The sequence below is a fragment of the Mustelus asterias genome, unplaced genomic scaffold (assembly GCF_964213995.1).
Source record: "Mustelus asterias unplaced genomic scaffold, sMusAst1.hap1.1 HAP1_SCAFFOLD_298, whole genome shotgun sequence".
Classification (NCBI taxonomy): domain Eukaryota; kingdom Metazoa; phylum Chordata; class Chondrichthyes; order Carcharhiniformes; family Triakidae; genus Mustelus; species Mustelus asterias.
In genome coordinates, this window is record NW_027590262.1 from 188,841 (window position 1) to 213,354 (window position 24,514).

A 24,514-nucleotide genomic window follows, 5' to 3' on the forward strand; every position below is an offset into this window, starting at 1 on the left:
CAGTTTGTTCAGTGTGAGGATTCAGTTGGCTGCATGGCATTCTGGCTAAACCATCAATTCTGGGAATTTGGGGTCACACATTTGAGGTGGTGGGCAGGAGTGGGGGTTTAGCAGCTGCTGACAGATAAACTGAGCTGTTCAACTAAAAGGAATTACACTCCCTGAATGGGAGAATCCAAGGTTATACCACAGGACATATTCATTTTGCCCCCTTCCTGAGTGAAATAGTCCAAGGTTTAAATTGAAGGAAATACCTCCTTCCTCCCGAATGGAATAGTCCAGCATTATACCACTGGATATACGTAACCCTGTCCACAGAGTGGGATGATCCAGGGTTACATCACCAGATATACTCACCTCTCCTCCCAGAGTGGGATATGCCAGGGATATACCACAGGGGTTTGAGAGAGTGAAGGTTGGAGGAAGCCCGTCCGATTAAACCCTGGCACTCCCACCCAGCCCTCCCAAGCCAATTTGCAGGTCCATTGCCAACCTGGCATCGTATTGGCTTAGAATTCTATTGAAGGGTCAATGGATGGGTCTGAGCGAGTCAGACACCTCCAAGGGGCAGATAGGGAGGAGGGGGTTGGGAGCTGAGGGGTTTGGGGGGGGGTGGGTTTGCGCGGAAGAGAGAATGGAGAAGAGTGCAAGTGTGTGGAAGACTGTTACCAGTGGGAAGTCCTCTGGGTCAATCCAAATGATGCTCAGTTCTGGGTTGTCCGTATTGTCTTCTGCCACTTCCTTCACGATCTCAAGGAATTCATAGCCATCTGGAGAGAAGGTTGGGGGGGGGGGGGGGGGGTGGCAGAAGGGGGTAATGTAGGGTGCAAAGCAAGAGCGAAAGTCAGAGGGTCACACATCAGATATAAACAGCTCGGAACACATCGCATCTAGCCTATCCTCTGGGCGTTCTTCCCAAGAGCCTTCCCACCACTCCTTGCATCCTCAACACCGCAAAACAAATTCACCAGCTGAATAAATACACCAGCTGAAGATAGCCCATGGTTAGAACACATGTGGAACACTGTGCACAATTCTGGTCTCCATATCCCTCAGTTAGACCACACTTGGAGCACTGTGCACAGCCTGGTCTCCATATCCCTGTTAGACCACACTTGGAGCACTGTGCACAATTCTGGTCTCCATATCCCTCAGTTAGACCACACTTGGAGCACTGTGCACAGTTCTGGTCTCCATATCCCTCAGTTAGACCACACTTGGAGCACTGTGCACAGCCTGGTCTCCATATCCCTCAGTTAGACCACACTTGGAGCACTGTGCACAGTTCTGGTCTCCATATCCCTCAGTTAGACCACACTTGGAGCACTGTGCACAGTCTGGTCTCCATATCCCTCGGTTAGATCACACCTGGAGTGCTGTTGCTATTGAGTGTTTCTGTGACTGTTCCGTACCGTTAGGGGTGGGGGGATAGCGGATCTGGCATTGCTCCTTCAGCATTCCCCCCACCACCAAAAAAAACACATTTCATTTCGATTTTGAGAATTTTCTTTTTAAAAAGTTCTGCCTTTTTGTCGGAATGCCCCTTTAAGTCGATATCACCTTAACTTGTTAACTGTTTAATTTGTTAATTTAGCTGATTTTTAAATTTAATTTTACTGACAGGTGTATAACGAGGGGCCAGCTGGGAGTCTGGGCAGTGTGTGAGAAGAAAACTCTGAGACTGGAAAAATCAAAAAACATCTCTCAGGAAAGAGAAGTACATAGAAACTAGAAGCAGGAGTAGGCCATTCAGCTCTTAGACCTGCTCCACCATTAGTTTTGATCATGGCTGATCATCAAATTCAATATCCTGATTCCTCCCTTTCCCCCATATCCCTTGATCCCTTTAGCTCCAAGAGCTCTATCTAATTTCTTCTTGAAATCATTCAACTTTTGGCCTCAACTATATTCTGTGGTAGGGAATTCCACAAATTCACCACTCTGGAAGAAGAAATTTCTCCTCACCTCAGTCCTAAAAGGTTTACCCCTAATACTCAAACTATGACCCCTGGTTCTGGACTCCCCCACCATCGGGAACATTCTTTCTGAATCTACCCTGTCTAACCCTGTCAGAATTTTATAAGTTTCTGTGAGATTCTCCTCTCAATCTTCTAAACTCCAATGAATACAATCCTAAGTGACTTAGTCTCTCTACATATGACAAACCTGCCATCCCAGGAATCAGCCTGGTGAACCTTAGCTGTACTCCCTCTACAGCAAGGACATCCTTCCTCAGATAAGGACACCAAAACTGCACACAATACTCCAGGTGTGGCCTCACCAATGCCCTGTACAATTGCAGCAAAACATCCCTATTCCTATACTCAAATCCTCTCGCCATGGAGGCCAACATACCATTTGCCTTCTTTACTGCCTGCTGTACCTGCGCACTTACTTTCAGTGACTGATGCACGAAAACACTAATGTCTCGCTGAATATCCATCTCTCTCAATTTACATCCAATTGAATAATAGTCAGTCTTCCTACCTTGGTGTCTTGGTTTTGATTTTGGGCTTAGATTCTTGTTAAAGCCCCATTCGTAGATTCCCAGCACCACATTTTCTTTTTTCTTTCTCTCGCTCTCTCTGTATCTATCTCACTTTCTCGCTATCTCTATCTCACTCTCTATCTCGTTATTGCTATCTCTATCTCAGTCATCGCGCTCGCTCTCTTTATCCATCTCTCTGTCTCTCTCACTCTCTAACTATCTCTTTTGCCTGTTCTCCTGACAACCACCAATCTAGTCACCCACTTAGCCTTCTCAATTCCAGGCATCATGACCTGATTTTTTGCCATCCCTCCTTGTAACAGAACCCTTGAAGTCCTGGTATCATTCTGGTAAATCCACACTGCGCTCCCTCCAGGGTGAACAACTCCTTCCTAAAGCGTTTTCATTCTAACATGGGATGTGGGACAAAGCCAGCATTTACTAATTGCCCCTCACTCAGACATATCAGAGGGCAGTTCAGAGTCAACCACCTCGCTTTGTGGGGTCTTCATAGAATCCCAACAGCGCAGAAGGAGGCCATTCGGCCCAGCGAGTCTGCACCGACCACAATCCCACCCAGGCTCTATTCATGTAACCCCACATATTTGCCTTGCTAATCCCCCTGACACTCGGGTCAATTTAGCATGGCCAATCCACCTAACCCACACATCTTTGGACTGTGGGAGGAAACCGGAGCACCCGGAGGAAACCCACGCAGACACAGGGAGAATGTGCAAATTCCACACAGACATTGACTCGAGGCCGAATTGAACTGGGGTCCCTGGCGCTGTGAGGCAGCAGTGATAACCACTGTGCCACCGTGCCGCCCAGTCTTGAGTCACATGGACCAGACTGGGGTAAGACTGGCAGATTTCCTTCCCTAAAGGGGACATTAGTGACCCAGAAAGATTTTTACAACAATGGATGATAGTTTCATGGTTGCTGTGACTGAGGCGAGTGTTTAATTGCAGATTTTATTAATTGATTTGTGCCTGTATACCCAGAACATGATCCTGGGACACTTCAGAATAGTCAATGACAATGCCGTTATGATACTGTGTCCATCACTGTGTGGCAGACATGATTGACATGGAAAGTGTGATTATGGTCTGGGCGACACCAACCCTGCAATCAAAGCTAGAGGTGACATATTCTTTCCAAAATGTTAGATCCATACAGTGATAAATATAGAGTAACAGAGATGGAGATTAGTCTGTGATAGGTTATTTATAGGTACTGACCAGTCAAGCTAATCATGTTTCTTCATAACTTACTGACCCTCTTGCCAAAACACAATATTAATTACAGCTATACAGTTCTGGTCTCCATTTAGCATGTTTGAACCACACTTGGAGCACTGTGCACATTTCTGGTCTCCGTATCCCTCTCAGTTAGACCACACTTGGAGCATTGTACACAGTTTGGGTTTCCATATCCCACAGTTAGACCACACTTGGAGCACTGTGCTCAGTTCTTGGTCTCCATATCCCTCAGTTAGACCACACTTGGAGCACTGTGCACAGTTCTGGTCTCCATATCCCTCAGTTAGAGCACACTTGGAGCACTGTGCACAGTTCTGGTCTCCATATCCCTCAGTTAGAGCACACTTGGAGCACTGTACACAGTTCTGGTCTCCATATCCCTCAGTTAGAGCACACTTGGGGCACTGTACACAGTTCTGGTCTCCATATCCCTCAGTTAGAGCACACTTGGAGCACTGTACACAGTTCTGGTCTCCATATCCCTCAGTTAGAGCACACTTGGGGCACTGTACACAGTTCTGGTCTCCATATCCCTCAGTTAGAGCACACTTGGAGCACTGTGCTCAGTTCTTGGTCTCCATAATCCTTATTTCCATATCCTTATGTCCAAATCTGCAGATGATACAAACTTGGGTGGGAAGGTGAGCCGTGAGAGGATGCAGAGATGCTTCATCATGATTATGACAGGTTGAGTTGAGTTGGCATATGCAGGACAGATGCAGTATAATGTGGATAATATAAGGCTATCCATTTCAGTAGCAAAAATAGGAAGGCAGATTATTATTTGCACCTCTGTGTAAAAAAATGTTTCCTCACATCACTCAATCTGGGCCCTCTAATCCTTGAGACAGTGGTGTAGTGGTATTGTCACTGGGCTGGTAATGTAGAGACTTAGGGTAATTCTCTGGGGACCTGGATTTAAATGCCACCATGGCAGATGGTGGGAACATTTTTTTAAAAATCTGGAATTAAAGTCTAATGTTGACCATCGTTGTTAAAATCCATCTGGTTCAGTAATATCCATGATGTGGAGATGCCGGCGTTGGACTGGGGTAAACACAGTAAGAAGTTTAACAACACCAGGTTAAAGTCCAACAGGTTTATTTGGTAGCAAAAGCCACAGTAATATCCTTCAGGGAAGGAAATCTGCTGTGCTTACCTGGTCTGGCCTACTTGTGACTCCAGAGCCACACAGCAATATGATTGACTCTTAACTGCCCTCTGGGATGGGCAATAAATGCTGGCCTAGCCAGCAATGCCCACATTCAGTGAATACATTTTTAAAAAGTGGGAATAGTTTCTTAATATTCATCCTGTCCATACCCCTCAGCATCTCCAATACCTCTACCCAGTCTCCCAAGTAAACAGTCCCAACCTTGTCACCCTCTTCCGAAGGAACAGTCGAGTAACACTTTGTTCACTCCCTCGAGGCCTGGAGGGCGTGCCTGTACGTTGTTGTCTTTGGCAATCCCTGTATGAATGTAGCAATATGCAACATGAATGCACTCTACAATCCCAGCTTCACCACAGGAAGAGCTGCAATTGCCATCCGAATTGTTGGTTGCACCTTCGTGCTGGCTGTAGCCAGTCAAAGTTAAAGAACACCCAGCTCCCTCTGTACCCAGAACATCCCTGAAACCCATTCATCTGATCAAAATGAATAGTTTCACTCCCCAACCCTACCATCTAAACTCCACCTGCCAACTCGATATTAGATACCAAAATAGAACCATGGAATCTATAGAATCTCTACAGTGCAGAAGAAGGCTGTTCAGTCTATCAAGTCTCCACTGACTGTCCGAATGAGCATCTTACCTATCCCTGTAGCCCCACGCATCTATCATGGCTAATCCCCCTAACATGTACATCTTTGGCTACTAAGGGACAGTTTAGTATGGCCAATCCATCGAACCTGCACATCTTTGGACTGTAGGAGGAAACTGGAGCAACTGGGAGAAACCCACGCAGATAAGGGATAGGGAGGCTGTGCTTCAGTTTTGCAGCGACACCACATCTGGAGTATTGTGTACAGTATTGGTCTCCTTATTTAAGGAAAGTTGTAAATGTGTTGGAAGCAGTTACGAGAAAGTTTGCTTGACTCCCCATGTGTGGGTTGCCTTGTGAGGAAAGGTCGGAGAGGTTAGGTTTGTATCCACTAGAGTTTAAAAGAGTAAGAGGTGACTTGATTGAAATATTTAAGATCCTGAGGGGTATTGACAGGGTGGATATGGAAAGAATTTGCTCTTGTGGGAGAATCTAGAACCAGGGGTCACTTTAAAAATAAGGGGTCACACATTTAAGACGGAGATGAGGAGAAATGTTTTGTCTCAGAGAGTGGGGAGTCTCTGGAACTCTCTTCCTCAAAAGGCAGTGGAAACAGAGTCTTTGAATATTTTTAAGGTACAGCTGGGTAGATTCTTAATTCAGTAAGAGTTTTAACAACACCAGGTTAAAGTCCAACAGGTTTATTTTGTAGCAAATACCATTAGCTTTCAGAGCGCTGCTCCTTCGTCAGATGGAGTGGGAATCTTCCACTCCATCTGACGAAGGAGCAGCGCTCCAAAAGCTAATGGCATTTGCTACCAAATAAACCTGTTGGACTTTAACCTGGTGTTGTTAAAACTCTTACTGTGTTCACCCCAGTCCAACGCCGGCATTTCCACATCATAGATTCTTAATTAACAAGGGGGGGGTGAAAGGTTATTGGGGGTCAGCAAGAATGCGGGGTTGAGGTTACAATCAGATCATTTGTGATCCTATTGAATGGGGGAGCAAGCTCGAGAGGTCAAGTAGCTGACTGCTGCTCCTAATGCATGGAACACCACCATCTGGAGGTTCCCCTCCAAGTCACTCACCATCCTGACGGGGAGATGTATCATCGTGCTTTCACTGTTGCTGGGTCAAAATCCTGGAACTCCCTCCCTAACAGCACTATGGGTGTACCTACACCTCAGGAACTGCTGGTTTCAAGAAGGCAGCTCACCATCATCTTCTCAAGGGGCAACTAGGGATGCGTAATAAATGTTAGTCTAGCCAGCAATGCCCACATCCCATAAATCTGAATTTTAAAATAATGTGTGAATCTGGTATGTCTGTTCACCGATATCGTTTTGCAGCCACATTTAAACTATCACTATTTGACTATTCCACCCCCAGGCACAGCAACTCCCCCACCCATTGTTCTTGAGTGTGATGGTTCCACAGTTGAATAGATATGACTCTACTGCCCTTCACTTTCCCCACATCCCAAATCTCTCCATGGGTGTTCAAAGCCACTGCCCCCCGATCCTGACCTGCGTCATCTTCTTCTGCAAAGACAACAATGTGCATTCCATCGATATCGTCCTCCTGTGGGGAGAGGGAGAGACAGGAAAATTATTCCAGCTGGAGATATTGCCATTGACTCCCAGGTCTGGGGGGAGGTGATATATGCACAGTGTGGGACACTCCATCTGGACAATGTGTGACTCACCCAGGTTTCATACATGCTGTCTGGTTTCAATTTCCGCAACGTTGCCCTGAAATAGGATAAAACAAATCGATGACAATCACAAGGGCAAACCAAAAACAGAATTTCCCATCAAACACTCCCAGGACAGGTACAGCACGGGGTTAGATACAGAGTAAATCTCCCTCTCCACTGTCCCCATCAAACACTCCCAGAGCAGGTACAGCACGGGGTTAGATACAGAGTAAACTTCCCTCTACTCTGTCCCCATCAAACACTCCCAGGTCAGGTACAGCACGGGGTTAGATACAGAGTAAAGCTCCCTCCACGCTGCCCATCAAACACTCCCAGGATAGGTACAGCACGGGGTTAGATACAGAGTAAAGCTCCCTCTACACTGTCCCCATCAAACACTCCCAGTACAGGTACAGCACGGGGTTAGATACAGAGTAAAGCTCCCTCTACACTGTCCCCATCAAACACTCCCAGGACAGGTACAGCACGGGGTTAGATACAGAGTAAAGCTCCCTCTACACTGTCCCCATCAAACACTCCCAGTACAGGTACAGCACGGGGTTAGATACAGAGTAAAGCTCCCTCTACACTGTCCCCATCAAACACTCCCAGGACAGGGACAGCACGGGGTTAGATACAGAGTAAAGCTCCCTTTACACTGTCCCCATCAAACACTCCCAGGACAGGTACAGCACGGGGTTAGATAGAGAGTAAAGCTCCCTTTACACTGTCCCCATCAAACACTCCCAGGACAGGTACAGCACGGGGTTAGACACAGAATAAATCTCCCTCCACAATGTCCCTATAAAACACTCCCAGGACAGGTACAGCACGGGGTTAGATACAGAGTAAAGCTCCCTCTACACTGTCCCCATCAAACACTCCCAGGACAGGTACAGCACGGGGTTAGATGCAGAGTAAATCTCCCTCTCCACTGTCCCCATCAAACACTCCCAGAGCAGGTACAGCACGGGGTTAGATACAGAGTAAACTTCCCTCTACTCTGTCCCCATCAAACACTCCCAGGACAGGTACAGCACGGGGTTAGATACAGAGTAAAGCTCCCTCTACACTGTCCCCATCAAACACTCCCAGGATAGGTACAGCACGGGGTTAGATACAGAGTAAAGCTCCCTCTACACTGTCCCCATCAAACACTCCCAGTACAGGTACAGCACGGGGTTAGATACAGAGTAAAGCTCCCTCTACACTGTCCCCATCAAACACTCCCAGGACAGGTACAGCACGGGGTGAGATACAGAGTAAAGCTCCCTCTACACTGTCCCCATCAAACACTCCCAGTACAGGTACAGCACGGGGTTAGATACAGAGTAAAGCTCCCTCGACACTGTCCCCATCAAACACTCCCAGGACAGGGACAGCACGGGGTTAGATACAGAGTAAAGCTCCCTTTACACTGTCCCCATCAAACACTCCCAGGACAGGTACAGCACGGGGTTAGATAGAGAGTAAAGCTCCCTTTACACTGTCCCCATCAAACACTCCCAGGACAGGTACAGCACGGGGTTAGACACAGAATAAATCTCCCTCCACAATGTCCCTATAAAACACTCCCAGGACAGGTACAGCACGGGGTTAGATACAGAGTAAAGCTCCCTCTACACTGTCCCCATCAAACACTCCCAGGACAGGTACAGCACGGGGTTAGATACAGAGTAAATCTCCCTCTCCACTGTCCCCATCAAACACTCCCAGAGCAGGTACAGCACGGGGTTAGATACAGAGTAAACTTCCCTCTACTCTGTCCCCATCAAACACTCCCAGGACAGGTACAGCACGGGGTTAGATACAGAGTAAAGCTCCCTCCACACTGCCCATCAAACACTCCCAGGATAGGTACAGCACGGGGTTAGATACAGAGTAAAGCTCCCTCTACACTGTCCCCATCAAACACTCCCAGTACAGGTACAGCACGGGGTTAGATACAGAGTAAAGCTCCCTCTACACTGTCCCCATCAAACACTCCCAGGACAGGTACAGCACGGGGTTAGATACAGAGTAAAGCTCCCTCTACACTGTCCCCATCAAACACTCCCAGGACAGGTACAGCACGGGGTTAGATACAGAGTAAAGCTCCCTCTACACTGTCCCCATCAAACACTCCCAGGACAGGTACAGCACGGGGTTAGATACAGAGTAAAGCTCCCTCTACACTGTCCCCGTCAAACACTTTCAGGACAGGGACAACACGGGGTTAGATACAGAGTAAAGCTCCCTTTACACTGTCCCCATCAAACACTCCCAGGACAGGTACAGCACGGGGTTAGATACAGAGTAAAGCTCCCTTTACACTGTCCCCATCAAACACTCCCAGGACAGGTACAGCACGGGGTTAGACAGAGAGTAAAGCTCCCTCTACACTGTCCCCATCAAACACTCCCAGGACAGGTACAGCACGGGGTTAGACAGAGAGTAAAGCTCCCTCTACACTGTCCCCATCAAACACTCCCAGGACAGGTACAGCACGGGGTTAGATATAGGGTAAAGCTCCCTCTACACTGTCCCCATCAAACACTCCCGGGACAGGTACATTACAGGGTTAGATACAGAGTAAAGCTCCCTCTACACTGTCCCCATCAAACACTCCCGGGACAGGTACATTACAGGGTAAGATACAGAGTAAAGCTCCCTCTACACTGTCCCCATCAAACAATCCTAGGACAGGTTCAGCACAGGGTTAGATACAGAGTAAAGCTCCCTCTACACTGTCCCCATCAAACACTCCCAGGACAGGCATAGTCTGTTATTTGATGCTAACCTTTTGTGTTCGTTGACATAATCTACAATCTCTTTCTCTGTTTGTGTTTTACCAGGTAAGGAATCAGGCTCATCCATAAAAGGTTCGTAGAAATCCACTTGATTCATTTTAAGATCTAGGTCATTGGCTACCTGTGGAATGGAGTGGGTGGTAGAGTCAAAGAATAATGAGGTACAGAAAGAGTTCACGTGGTCATATTTTCTTGGTCTGTTCTTCAAAGTGATATCATGTTAGTCACAAAAGGGGCAGAGCTCCTTCGGTAAACTCAAATATGAGCGAGTACACAATCAAATAATATTGGCATATTACACAATCCAATTACAATCACTCGAACCGACCCAACTGCAATCAATCTGTTCAATTAAAACAGAATCATCCCTAAAATTCCAATACAATCCTCACTCCACTCCATTCCAATACAATCCTCACTCCACTCCATTCCAATACAATCCTCACTCCACTCCATTCCAATACAATCCTCACTCCACTCCATTCGAATACAATCCTCACTCCACTCCATTCCAATACAATCCTCACTCCACTCCATTCAAATACAATCCTCACTCCACTCCATTCCAATACAATCCTCACTCCAATGAATTCAAATACAATCCTCACTCCACTCCATTCCAATACAATCCTCACTCCACTCCATTCAAATACAATCCTCACTCCACTCCATTCCAATACAATCCTCACTCCACTCCATTCCAATACAATCCTCACTCCACTCCATTCCAATACAATCCTCACTCCACTCCATTCAAATACAATCCTCACTCCACTCCATTCCAATACAATCCTCACTCCAATGAATTCAAATACAATCCTCACTCCACTCCATTCAAATACAATGCTCACTCCACTCCATTCCAATACAATCCTCACTCCAATGAATTCAAATACAATCCTCACTCCACTCCATTCCAATACAATCCTCACTCCACTCCATTCCAATACAATCCTCACTCCACTCCATTCCAATACAATCCTCACTCCACTCCATTCCAATACAATCCTCACTCCACTCCATTCCAATACAATCCTCACTCCACTCCATTCAAATATAATCCTCACTTCACTCCATTCCAATACAATCCTCACTCCACTCCATTCAAATACAATCCTCACTCCACTCCATTCCAATACAACCCTCACTCCACTCCATTCAAATACAATCCTCACTCCACTCCATTCAAATACAATCCTCACTCCACTCCATTCCAATACAATCCTCACTCCACTCCATTCAAATATAATCCTCACTTCACTCCATTCCAATACAATCCTCACTCCACTCCATTCAAATACAATCCTCACTCCACTCCATTCCAATACAACCCTCACTCCACTCCATTCAAATACAATCGTCACTCCACTCCATTCCAATACAACCCTCACTCCACTCCATTCAAATACAATCCTCACTCCAATCCATTCGAATACAATCCTCACTCCACTCCATTCCAATACAATCCTCACTCCACTTCATTACAATACAATCCTCACTCCACTCCATTCCAATACAATCCTCACTCCACTCCATTCAAATACAATCCTCACTCCACTCCATCCCAATACAATCCTCACTCCACTCCATTCCAATACAATCCTCACTCCAGTCCATTCCAATACAATCCTCACTCCACTCCATTCCAATGCAACCCTCACTCCACTCCATTCCAATACAATCCACACTCCATTCCAATACAATCCTCACTCCACTCCATTCAAATACAATCCTCACTCCACTCCATTCAAATACAGCCCTCACTCCACTCCATTCAAATACAATCCTCACTCCACTCCATTCCAATACAATCCTCACTCCACTCCATTCCAATACAATCCTCACTCCACTCCATTCAAATACAACCCTCACTCCACTCCATTCCAATACAATCCTCACTCCACTCCAATCCAATACAATCCTCACTCCACTCCATGCCAATACAATCCTCACTCCACTCCATTACAATACAATCCTCACTCCACTCCATTCAAATACAATCCTTACCCCACTGCATTCCAATACAATCCTCACTCCACTCCATTCAAATACAATCCTCACTCCACTCCATTCAAATACAATCCTCACTCCACTCCATTCCAATTCAATCCTCACTCCACTCCATTCCAATACAATCCTCACTCCACTCCATTCAAATACAATCCTCACTCCACTCCATTCCAATTCAATCCTCACTCCACTCAAATTCATTCCTCAATCCAGTCCATTCCGACACTATCTTCACTCAACTCCATTCAAATACAATCCTCACTCCACTCCAATACAATCCTCACTCCACTCCATTCCAATACAATCCTCACTCCACTCCATTTAAATACAAACCTCACTCCACTCCATTCCAATACAATCCTCACTCCACTCCATTCCAATACAATCCTCACTCCACTCCATTCCAATACAATCCTCACTCCACTCCATTCAAATACAATCCTCACTCCACTTCATTCAAATACAATCCTCACTTCACTCCAGACAAATACAACCCTCACTCCACTCCATTCCAATACAATCCTCACTCCACTTCATTCCAAGACAATCCTCACTCCACTCCATTCCAATCCAATCCTCACTCCACTCCATTCCAATACAATCCTCACTCCACTCCATTCCAATACAATCCGCACTCCACCCCATTCCAATACAATCCTCACTCCACTCCATTCAAATACAATCCTCACTCCACTCCATTCCAATACAATCCTCACTCCACTTCATTCCAATACAATCCTCACTCCACTCCATTCCAATACAATCCTCACTCCCCTTCATTCAAGTACAATCCTCACTTCACTCCATTCCAATACAATCCTCACTCCACTCCATTCCAATCCAATCCTCACTCCACTCCATTCCAATACAATCCTCACTCCACTCCATTCAAATACAATCCTCACTCCACTCCATTCAAATACAATCCTCACTCCACTCCATTCAAATACAATCCTCACTACACTCCATTCCAATACAATCCTCACTCCACTCCATTCAAATACAATCCTCACTCCACTCCATTCCAATACAGTGCTCTCCACTCCATTCAAATACAATCCTCACTCCACTCCATTCCAATACACTGCTCTCCACTCCATTCAAATACAATCCTCACTCCACTCCATTCCAATACAATGCTCTCCACTCCATTCAAATACAATCCTCACTCCAATCCATTCCAATACAATCCTCACTCCACTCCATTCCAATACAATCCTAACTCCACTCCATTCCAAAACAACTCTCACTCCAATCCATTTATGTACAATCCTCACTCCTGTCCATTCAAATTCATTCCTCAATCCAGTCCATTCCGACACTATCTTCACTCAACTCCATTCAAATACAATACTCACTCCACTCCAATACAATCCTCAATCCACTCCATTCCAATACAATCCTCACTCCACTCCATTCCAATACCATCCTCACTCCACTCGATTCCAGTATAATCCTCGCTCCACTCCATTCAAATACAATCCTCACTCCACTCCAATACAATCCTCACTCCACTCCATTCCAATACAATCCTCACTCCACTCCATTCAAATACAATCCTCACTCCACTCCATTCCTTTACAATCCTCACTCCACTCCATTCCAATACAATCCTCACTCCACTCCATTCCAATACAATCCACACTCCACTCCATTCAAATACAATCCTCACTCCACTCCATTCAAATACAATCCTCACTCCACTCCATTCAAATACAATCCTCACTCTACGCCATTCAAATACAATCCTCACTCCACTCCATTCAAATACAATCCTCACTCCACTCCATTCAAATACAATCCTCACTCCACTCCATTCCAATACAATTCTCACTCCACTCCATTCAAATACAATCCTCATTCCACTACATTCAAATACAATTCTCACTCCACTCCATTCAAATACAAGCCTCACTCCATTCCATTCCAACACAATCCTCACTCCACTCCAATCCAGTAGAATACACACTCTACTCCATTCCAATACAATCCTCACTCGACTCCAATACAATCTTCACTCCACTCCATGCCAGTTCAATCCTCCCTCCACTCCATTCCAATACAATCCTCACTCCACTCCATTCCAATACAATCCTCACTCCACTCCATTCAAATACAATCCTCACTCCTCTCCATTTATATACAATCCTCACTCCTGTCCATTCAAATACAATCCTCACTCCACTCCATTCCAATACAATTCTCACTCCACTCCATTCCAATACAATTCTCACCCACTCCATTCAAATACAATCCTCACTCCACTCCATTCCAATACAATCCTCACTCCTCTCCATTCCAATACAATCCTCACTCCACTCCATTCGAACACAATCCTCACTGCACTCCATTCAAATACAATCCTCACTCCACTCCATTCAAATACAATCCTCACTCCACTCCATTCATATACAATCCTCACTAAACTCCATTCCAACGCAATCCTCACTGCACTCCATTCAAATACAATCCTCACTCCACTCCATGCAAATACAATCCTCACTCCACTCCAATCCAGTAGAATCCTCACTCCACTCCATTCAAATACAATCCTCACTCCACTCCATTCCAATACAATCCTCACTGCACTCTATTCAAATACAATCCTCACTCCACTCCATTCCAACACAATCCTCACTGCACTCTATTCAAATACAATCCTCACTCCACTCCATTCCAATACAATCCTCACTCCACTCCATTCCAATGCAATCCTCACTCCACTCCATTCCAATCCAATCCTCACTCCACTCCATTCCAATACAATCCTCACTCCACTCCATTCAAATACAATCCTCAGTCCACTCCAATCCAATACAATCCTCACTCCACTCCATTCCAATACAATCCTCACTCCACTCCATTCCAATGCAATCCTCACTCCACTCCATTCAAATACAATCCTCACTCCACTCCATTCCAATACAATCCTCACTCCACTCCATTCAAATACAATCCTCAGTCCACTCCAATCCAATACAATCCTCACTCCACTCCATTCCAATACAATCCTCACTCCACTCCATTCAAATACAATCCTCACTCCACTCCATTCAAATACAATCCTCACTCCACTCCATTCAAATACAATCCTCACTCCACTCCATTCAAATACAATCCTCACTCCACTCCATTCAAATACAATCCTCACTCCACTCCATTCAAATACAATCCTCACTCCACTCCATTCAAATACAATCCTCACTCCACTCCATTCAAATACAATCCTCACTCCACTCCATTCAAATACAATCCTCACTCCACTCCATTCATATTCAATCCTCACTCCACTCCATTCAAATACAATCCTCACTCCACTCCAAATCAATACAATCCTCACTCCACTCCATTCCAATACAATTCTCACTCCACTCCATTCAAATACAATCCTCAGTCCATTCCATTCAAATACCATCCTCACTCCACTCCATTCAAATACAATCCTCACTTCACTCCATTCAAATACAATCCTCACTCCACTCCATTTAAACACAACCCTCACTCCACTCGATTCCAATACCATCCTCACTCCACTCCAATCCAATACAATCCTCACTCCACTCCATTCAAATACAATCCTCACTCCACTCCATTCCAATACAATCCTCACTCCACTCCATTCCAATACAATCCGCACTCCACTCCATTCAACTACAATCCTCACTCCACTCCATTCCAATTCAATCCTCACTCCACTCCATTCCAATACAATCCTCACTCCACTCCATTCAAATACAATCCTCACTCCACTCCATTCCAATACAATCCTCACTCGACTCCATTCAACTACAATCCTCACTCCACTCCAATCCAATACAATCCTCACTCCACTCCATTCCAATACAATCCTCACTCCACTCCATTCAAATACAATCCTCACTCCATTCCATTCAAATACAATCCTCACTCCACTCCATTCAAATACAATCCTCACTCCACTCCATTCAAATACAATCCTCACTCCACTCCATTCAAATACAATCCTCACTCCACTCCATTCAAATACAATCCTCACTCCACTCCATTCAAATACAATCCTCACTCCACTCCATTCAAATACAATCCTCACTCCACTCCATTCAAATACAATCCTCACTCCACTCCATTCATATGCAATCCTCACTCCACTCCATTCAAATACAATCCTCACTCCACTCCAATCCAATACAATCCTCACTCCACTCCATTCCAATACAATTCTCACTCCACTCCATTCAAATACAATCCTCAGTCCATTCCATTCAAATACCATCCTCACTCCACTCCATTCAAATACAATCCTCACTTCACTCCATTCAAATACAATCCTCACTCCACTCCATTTAAATCCAACCCTCACTCCACTCGATTCCAATACCATCCTCACTCCACTCCAATCCAATACAATCCTCACTCCACTCCATTCAAATACAATCCTCACTCCACTCCATTCAAATACAATCCTCACTCCACTCCATTCCAATACAATCCTCACTCCACTCCATTCAACTACAATCCTCACTCCACTCCAATCCAATACAATCCTCACTCCACTCCATTCCAATACAATCCTCACTCCACTCCATTCAATTACAATCCTCACTCCATTCCATTCAAATACAATCCTCACTCCACTCCATTCAAATACAATCCTCACTCCACTCCATTCAAATACAATCCTCACTCTACTCCATTCAAATACAATCCTCACTCCACTCCATTCAAGTACAATCCTCACTCCACTCCATTCAAATACAATCCTCACTCCACTCCATTCAAATACAATCCTCACTCCACTCCATTCAAATACAATCCTCACTCCACTCCATTCAAATACAATCCTCACTCCACTCCATTCAAATACAATCCTCACTCCACTCCATTCAAATACAATCCTCACTCCACTCCATTCAAATACAATCCTCACTCCACTCCATTTAAATACAACCCTCACTCCACTCCATTCCAATACAATCCTCACTCCGCTCCATTCCAATACAATCCTCACTCCACTCCATTCCAATACAATCCTCAATCCACTCCATTCCAATACAATCATCACTCCTCTCCATTCAAATACAATCCTCACTGCTGTCCATTCAAATACAAACTTCAATCCACTCCATTCAAATTCAATCCTCACTCGACTCCAATACAATCTTCACTCCACTCCATGCCAGTTCAATCCTCCCTCCACTCCATTCCAATACAATCCTCACTCCACTCCATTCCAATACAATCCTCACTCCACTCCATTCAAATACAATCCTCACTCCTCTCCATTTATGAACAATCCTCACTCCTGTCCATTCAAATACAATCCTCACTCCACTCCATTCCAATACAATTCTCACGCCACTCCATTCCAATACAATCCTCACTCCACTCCATTCCAGTTGAATCCTCACTCCACTCCATTCAAATACAATCCTCACTCCACTCCATTCCAATACAATCCTCACTCCTCTCCATTCCAATACAATCCTCACTCCACTCCATTGCAACACAATCCTCACTGCACTCCATTCAAATACAATCCTCACTCCACTCCATTCAAATACAATCCTCACTCCATTCCATTCATATACAATCCTCACTAAACTCCATTCCAACACAATCCTCACTGCACTCCATTCAAATACAATCCTCACTCCACTCCATTCAAATACAATCCTCACTCCACTCCAATCCAGTAGAATCCTCACTCCACTCCATTCAAATACAATCCTCACTCCACTCCATTCCAATACAATCCTCACTACACTCCATTCCAACACAATCCTCACTGCACTCTATTCAAATACAATCCTCACTCCACTCCATTCCAATACAATTCTCACTCCACTCCATTCCAATGCAATCCTCACTCCACTCCATTCCAATCCAATCCTCACTCCACTCCATTCCAATACAATCCTCACTCCACTCCATTCAAATACAATCCTCACTCCACTCCAATCCAATACAATCCTCACTCCACTCCATTCCAATTCAATCCTCACTCCACTCCATTCAAATACAATCCTCACTCCATTCCATTCAAATACAATCCTCACTCCACTCCATTCAAATACAATCCTCACTCCACTCCATTCAAATACAATCCTCACTCTACTCCATTCAAATACAATCCTCACTCCACTCCATTCAAATACAATCCTCACTCCACTCCATTCAAATACAATCCTCACTCCACTCCATTCAAATACAATCCTCACTCCACTCCATTCAAATACAATCCTCACTCCACTCCATTCAAATACAATCCTCACTCCACTCCATTCAAATACCATCCTCACTCCACTCCATTCAAATACAATCCTCACTCCACTCCATTCAAATACAATCCTCACTCCACTCCATTTAAATACAACCCTCACTCCACTCGATTCCAATACCATCCTCACTCCACTCCAATCCAATACAATCCTCACTCCACTCCATTCATATACAATCCTCACTAAACTCCATTCCAACGCAATCCTCACTGCACTCCATTCAAATACAATCCTCACTCCACTCCATGCAAATACAATCCTCACTCCACTCCAATCCAGTAGAATCCTCACTCCACTCCATTCAAATACAATCCTCACTCCACTCCATTCCAATACAATCCTCACTGCACTCTATTCAAATACAATCCTCACTCCACTCCATTCCAACACAATCCTCACTGCACTCTATTCAAATACAATCCTCACTCCACTCCATTCCAATACAATCCTCACTCCACTCCATTCCAATGCAATCCTCACTCCACTCCATTCCAATCCAATCCTCACTCCACTCCATTCCAATACAATCCTCACTCCACTCCATTCAAATACAATCCTCAGTCCACTCCAATCCAATACAATCCTCACTCCACTCCATTCCAATACAATCCTCACTCCACTCCATTCCAATGCAATCCTCACTCCACTCCATTCAAATACAATCCTCACTCCACTCCATTCCAATACAATCCTCACTCCACTCCATTCAAATACAATCCTCAGTCCACTCCAATCCAATACAATCCTCACTCCACTCCATTCCAATACAATCCTCACTCCACTCCATTCAAATACAATCCTCACTCCACTCCATTCAAATACAATCCTCACTCCACTCCATTCAAATACAATCCTCACTCCACTCCATTCAAATACAATCCTCACTCCACTCCATTCAAATACAATCCTCACTCCACTCCATTCAAATACAATCCTCACTCCACTCCATTCAAATACAATCCTCACTCCACTCCATTCAAATACAATCCTCACTCCACTCCATTCAAATACAATCCTCACTCCACTCCATTCAAATACAATCCTCACTCCACTCCATTCATATTCAATCCTCACTCCACTCCATTCAAATACAATCCTCACTCCACTCCAAATCAATACAATCCTCACTCCACTCCATTCCAATACAATTCTCACTCCACTCCATTCAAATACAATCCTCAGTCCATTCCATTCAAATACCATCCTCACTCCACTCCATTCAAATACAATCCTCACTTCACTCCATTCAAATACAATCCTCACTCCACTCCATTTAAACACAACCCTCACTCCACTCGATTCCAATACCATCCTCACTCCACTCCAATCCAATACAATCCTCACTCCACTCCATTCAAATACAATCCTCACTCCACTCCATTCCAATACAATCCTCACTCCACTCCATTCCAATACAATCCGCACTCCACTCCATTCAACTACAATCCTCACTCCACTCCATTCCAATTCAATCCTCACTCCACTCCATTCCAATACAATCCTCACTCCACTCCATTCAAATACAATCCTCACTCCACTCCATTCCAATACAATCCTCACTCGACTCCATTCAACTACAATCCTCACTCCACTCCAATCCAATACAATCCTCACTCCACTCCATTCCAATACAATCCTCACTCCACTCCATTCAAATACAATCCTCACTCCATTCCATTCAAATACAATCCTCACTCCACTCCATTCAAATACAATCCTCACTCCACTCCATTCAAATACAATCCTCACTCCACTCCATTCAAATACAATCCTCACTCCACTCCATTCAAATACAATCCTCACTCCACTCCATTCAAATACAATCCTCACTCCACTCCATTCAAATACAATCCTCACTCCACTCCATTCAAATACAATCCTCACTCCACTCCATTCATATGCAATCCTCACTCCACTCCATTCAAATACAATCCTCACTCCACTCCAATCCAATACAATCCTCACTCCACTCCATTCCAATACAATTCTCACTCCACTCCATTCAAATACAATCCTCAGTCCATTCCATTCAAATACCATCCTCACTCCACTCCATTCAAATACAATCGTCACTTCACTCCATTCAAATACAATCCTCACTCCACTCCATTTAAATCCAACCCTCACTCCACTCGATTCCAATACCATCCTCACTCCACTCCAATCCAATACAATCCTCACTCCACTCCATTCAAATACAATCCTCACTCCACTCCATTCAAATACAATCCTCACTCCACTCCATTCAAATACAATCCTCACTCCACTCCATTCAAATACAATCCTCACTCCACTCCATTCCAATACAATCCTCACTCCACTCCATTCAACTACAATCCTCACTCCACTCCAATCCAATACAATCCTCACTCCACTCCATTCCAATACAATCCTCACTCCACTCCATTCAATTACAATCCTCACTCCATTCCATTCAAATACAATCCTCACTCCACTCCATTCAAATACAATCCTCACTCCACTCCATTCAAATACAATCCTCACTCTACTCCATTCAAATACAATCCTCACTCCACTCCATTCAAGTACAATCCTCACTCCACTCCATTCAAATACAATCCTCACTCCACTCCATTCAAATACAATCCTCACTCCACTCCATTCAAATACAATCCTCACTCCACTCCATTCAAATACAATCCTCACTCCACTCCATTCAAATACAATCCTCACTCCACTCCATTCAAATACAATCCTCACTCCACTCCATTCAAATACAATCCTCACTCCACTCCATTTAAATACAACCCTCACTCCACTCCATTCCAATACAATCCTCACTCCGCTCCATTCCAATACAATCCTCACTCCACTCCATTCCAATACAATCCTCAATCCACTCCATTCCAATACAATCATCACTCCTCTCCATTCAAATACAATCCTCACTGCTGTCCATTCAAATACAAACTTCAATCCACTCCATTCAAATACAATCCTCACTCGACTCCAATACAATCTTCACTCCACTCCATGCCAGTTCAATCCTCCCTCCACTCCATTCCAATACAATCCTCACTCCACTCCATTCCAATACAATCCTCACTCCACTCCATTCAAATACAATCCTCACTCCTCTCCATTTATGAACAATCCTCACTCCTGTCCATTCAAATACAATCCTCACTCCACTCCATTCCAATACAATTCTCACGCCACTCCATTCCAATACAATCCTCACTCCACTCCATTCCAGTTGAATCCTCACTCCACTCCATTCAAATACAATCCTCACTCCACTCCATTCCAATACAATCCTCACTCCTCTCCATTCCAATACAATCCTCACTCCACTCCATTCAAACACAATCCTCACTGCACTCCATTCAAATACAATCCTCACTCCATTCCATTCATATACAATCCTCACTAAACTCCATTCCAACACAATCCTCACTGCACTCCATTCAAATACAATCCTCACTCCACTCCATTCAAATACAATCCTCACTCCACTCCAATCCAGTAGAATCCTCACTCAACTCCATTCAAATACAATCCTCACTCCACTCCATTCCAATACAATCCTCACTACACTCCATTCCAACACAATCCTCACTGCACTCTATTCAAATACAATCCTCACTCCACTCCATTCCAATACAATTCTCACTCCACTCCATTCCAATGCAATCCTCACTCCACTCCATTCCAATCCAATCCTCACTCCACTCCATTCCAATACAATCCTCACTCCACTCCATTCAAATACAATCCTCACTCCACTCCAATCCAATACAATCCTCACTCCACTCCATTCCAATTCAATCCTCACTCCACTCCATTCAAATACAATCCTCACTCCATTCCATTCAAATACAATCCTCACTCCACTCCATTCAAATACAATCCTCACTCCACTCCATTCAAATACAATCCTCACTCCACTCCATTCAAATACAATCCTCACTCCACTCCATTCAAATACAATCCTCACTCCACTCCATTCAAATACAATCCTCACTCCACTCCATTCAAATACAATCCTCACTCCACTCCATTCAAATACAATCCTCACTCCACTCCATTCAAATACCATCCTCACTCCACTCCATTCAAATACAATCCTCACTCCACTCCATTCAAATACAATCCTCACTCCACTCCATTTAAATACAACCCTCACTCCACTCGATTCCAATACCATCCTCACTCCACTCCAATCCAATACAATCCTCACTCCACTCCATTCCAATACAATCCTCACTCCACTCCATTCAAATAAAGTCCTCACTCCACTCCATTCCAATACAATCCTCACTGCACTCCATTCAAATACAATCCTCACTCCATTCCATTCCAATACAATCCTCACTCCACTCCATTCAATTACAATCCTCACTCCACTCCATTCAAATACAATCCTCACTCTACTCCATTCAAATACAATCCTCACTCCACTCCATTCAAAGACAATCCTCACTCCACTTCATTCAAATACAATCCTCACTCCACTCCATTCAAATACAATCCTCACTCCACTCCATTCAAATACAATCCTCACTCCACTCCATTCAAATACAATCCTCACTCCACTCCACTCCAAGACAATCCTCACTCCACTCCATTCCAATACAATTCCCACTCCACTCCATTCAAATACAATCCTCACTCCATTCCATTCAAATACCATCCTCACTCCACACCATTCAAATACAATCCTCACTCCACTCCATTCAAATACAATCCTCACTCTAATCCATTTAAATACAACCCTCACTCCACTCGATTCCAATACAATCATCACTCCTCTCCATTCAAATACAATCCTCACTGCTGTCCATTCAAATACAAACTTCAATCCACTCCATTCAAATACAATCCTCACTTGACTCCAATACAATCTTCACTCCACTCCATGCCAGTTCAATCCTCCCTCCACTCCATTCCAATACAATCCTCACTCCACTCCATTCCAATCCAATCCTCACTCCACTCCATTCAAATACAATCCTCACTCCTCTCCATTTATATACAATCCTCACTTCTGTCCATTCAAATACAATCCTCACTCCACTCCATTCCAATACAATTCTCACTCCACTCCATTCCAATACAATCCTCACTCCACTCCAATCCAGTAGAATCCTCACCCACTCCATTCAAATACAATCCTCACTCCACTCCATTCCAATACAATCCTCACTCCTCTCCATTCCAATACAATCCTCACTCCACTCCATTGGAACACAATCCTCACTGCACTCCATTCAAATACAATCCTCACTCCACTCCATTCAAATACAATCCTCACTCCACTCCATTCATATACAATCCTCACTAAACTCCATTCCAACGCAATCCTCACTGCACTCCATTCAAATACAATCCTCACTCCACTCCATTCAAATACAATTCTCACTCCACTCCAATCCAGTAGAATCCTCACTCCACTCCATTCAAATACAATCCTCACTCCACTCCATTCCAATACAATCCTCACTACACTCCATTCCAACACAATCCTCACTGCACTCTATTCAAATACAATCCTCACTCCACTCCATTCCAATACAATCCTCACTCCACTCCATTCCAATGCAATCCTCACTCCACTCCATTCCAATCCAATCCTCACTCCACTCCATTCCAATACAATCCTCACTCCACTCCATTCAAATACAATCCTCAGTCCACTCCATTCCAATACAATCCTCACTCCACTCCATTCAAATACAATCCTCACTCCATTCCATTCAAATACAATCCTCACTCCACTCCATTCAAATACAATCCTCACTCCACTCCATTCAAATACAATCCTCACTCCACTCCATTCAAATACAATCCTCACTCCACTCCATTCAAATACAATCCTCACTCCACTCCATTCAAATACAATCCTCACTCCACTCCATTCAAATACAATCCTCACTCCACTCCATTCATATTCAATCCTCACTCCACTCCATTCAAATACAATCCTCACTCCACTCCAATCCAATACAATCCTCACTCCACTCCATTCCAATACAATTCTCACTCCACTCCATTCAAATACAATCCTCAGTCCATTCCATTCAAATACCATCCTCATTCCACTCCATTCAAATACAATCCTCACTTCACTCCATTCAAATACAATCCTCACTCCACTCCATTTAAATACAACCCTCACTCCACTCGATTCCAATACCATCCTCACTCCACTCCAATCCAATACAATCCTCACTCCACTCCATTCAAATACAATCCTCACTCCACTCCATTCAAATACAATCCTC

At 44.4% G+C, this 24,514-nt stretch overlaps 1 protein-coding gene across 1 annotated transcript in view; it reads right to left on the reverse strand.

The window, feature by feature from the left end:
- LOC144486208 (calsequestrin-1-like) overlaps positions 1-24,514 on the reverse strand; it is a 125,731-nt gene that overhangs the window by 2,200 nt on the left and 99,017 nt on the right. The window contains exons 6-9 of the mRNA XM_078204291.1: positions 9,993-10,123; positions 7,223-7,268; positions 7,044-7,098; positions 670-770 (exon numbers count right to left, since the gene is read on the reverse strand). Coding sequence (XP_078060417.1) covers positions 670-770; positions 7,044-7,098; positions 7,223-7,268; positions 9,993-10,123 — 333 coding nt within the window. The remainder of the gene's footprint in view (positions 1-669; positions 771-7,043; positions 7,099-7,222; positions 7,269-9,992; positions 10,124-24,514) is intronic.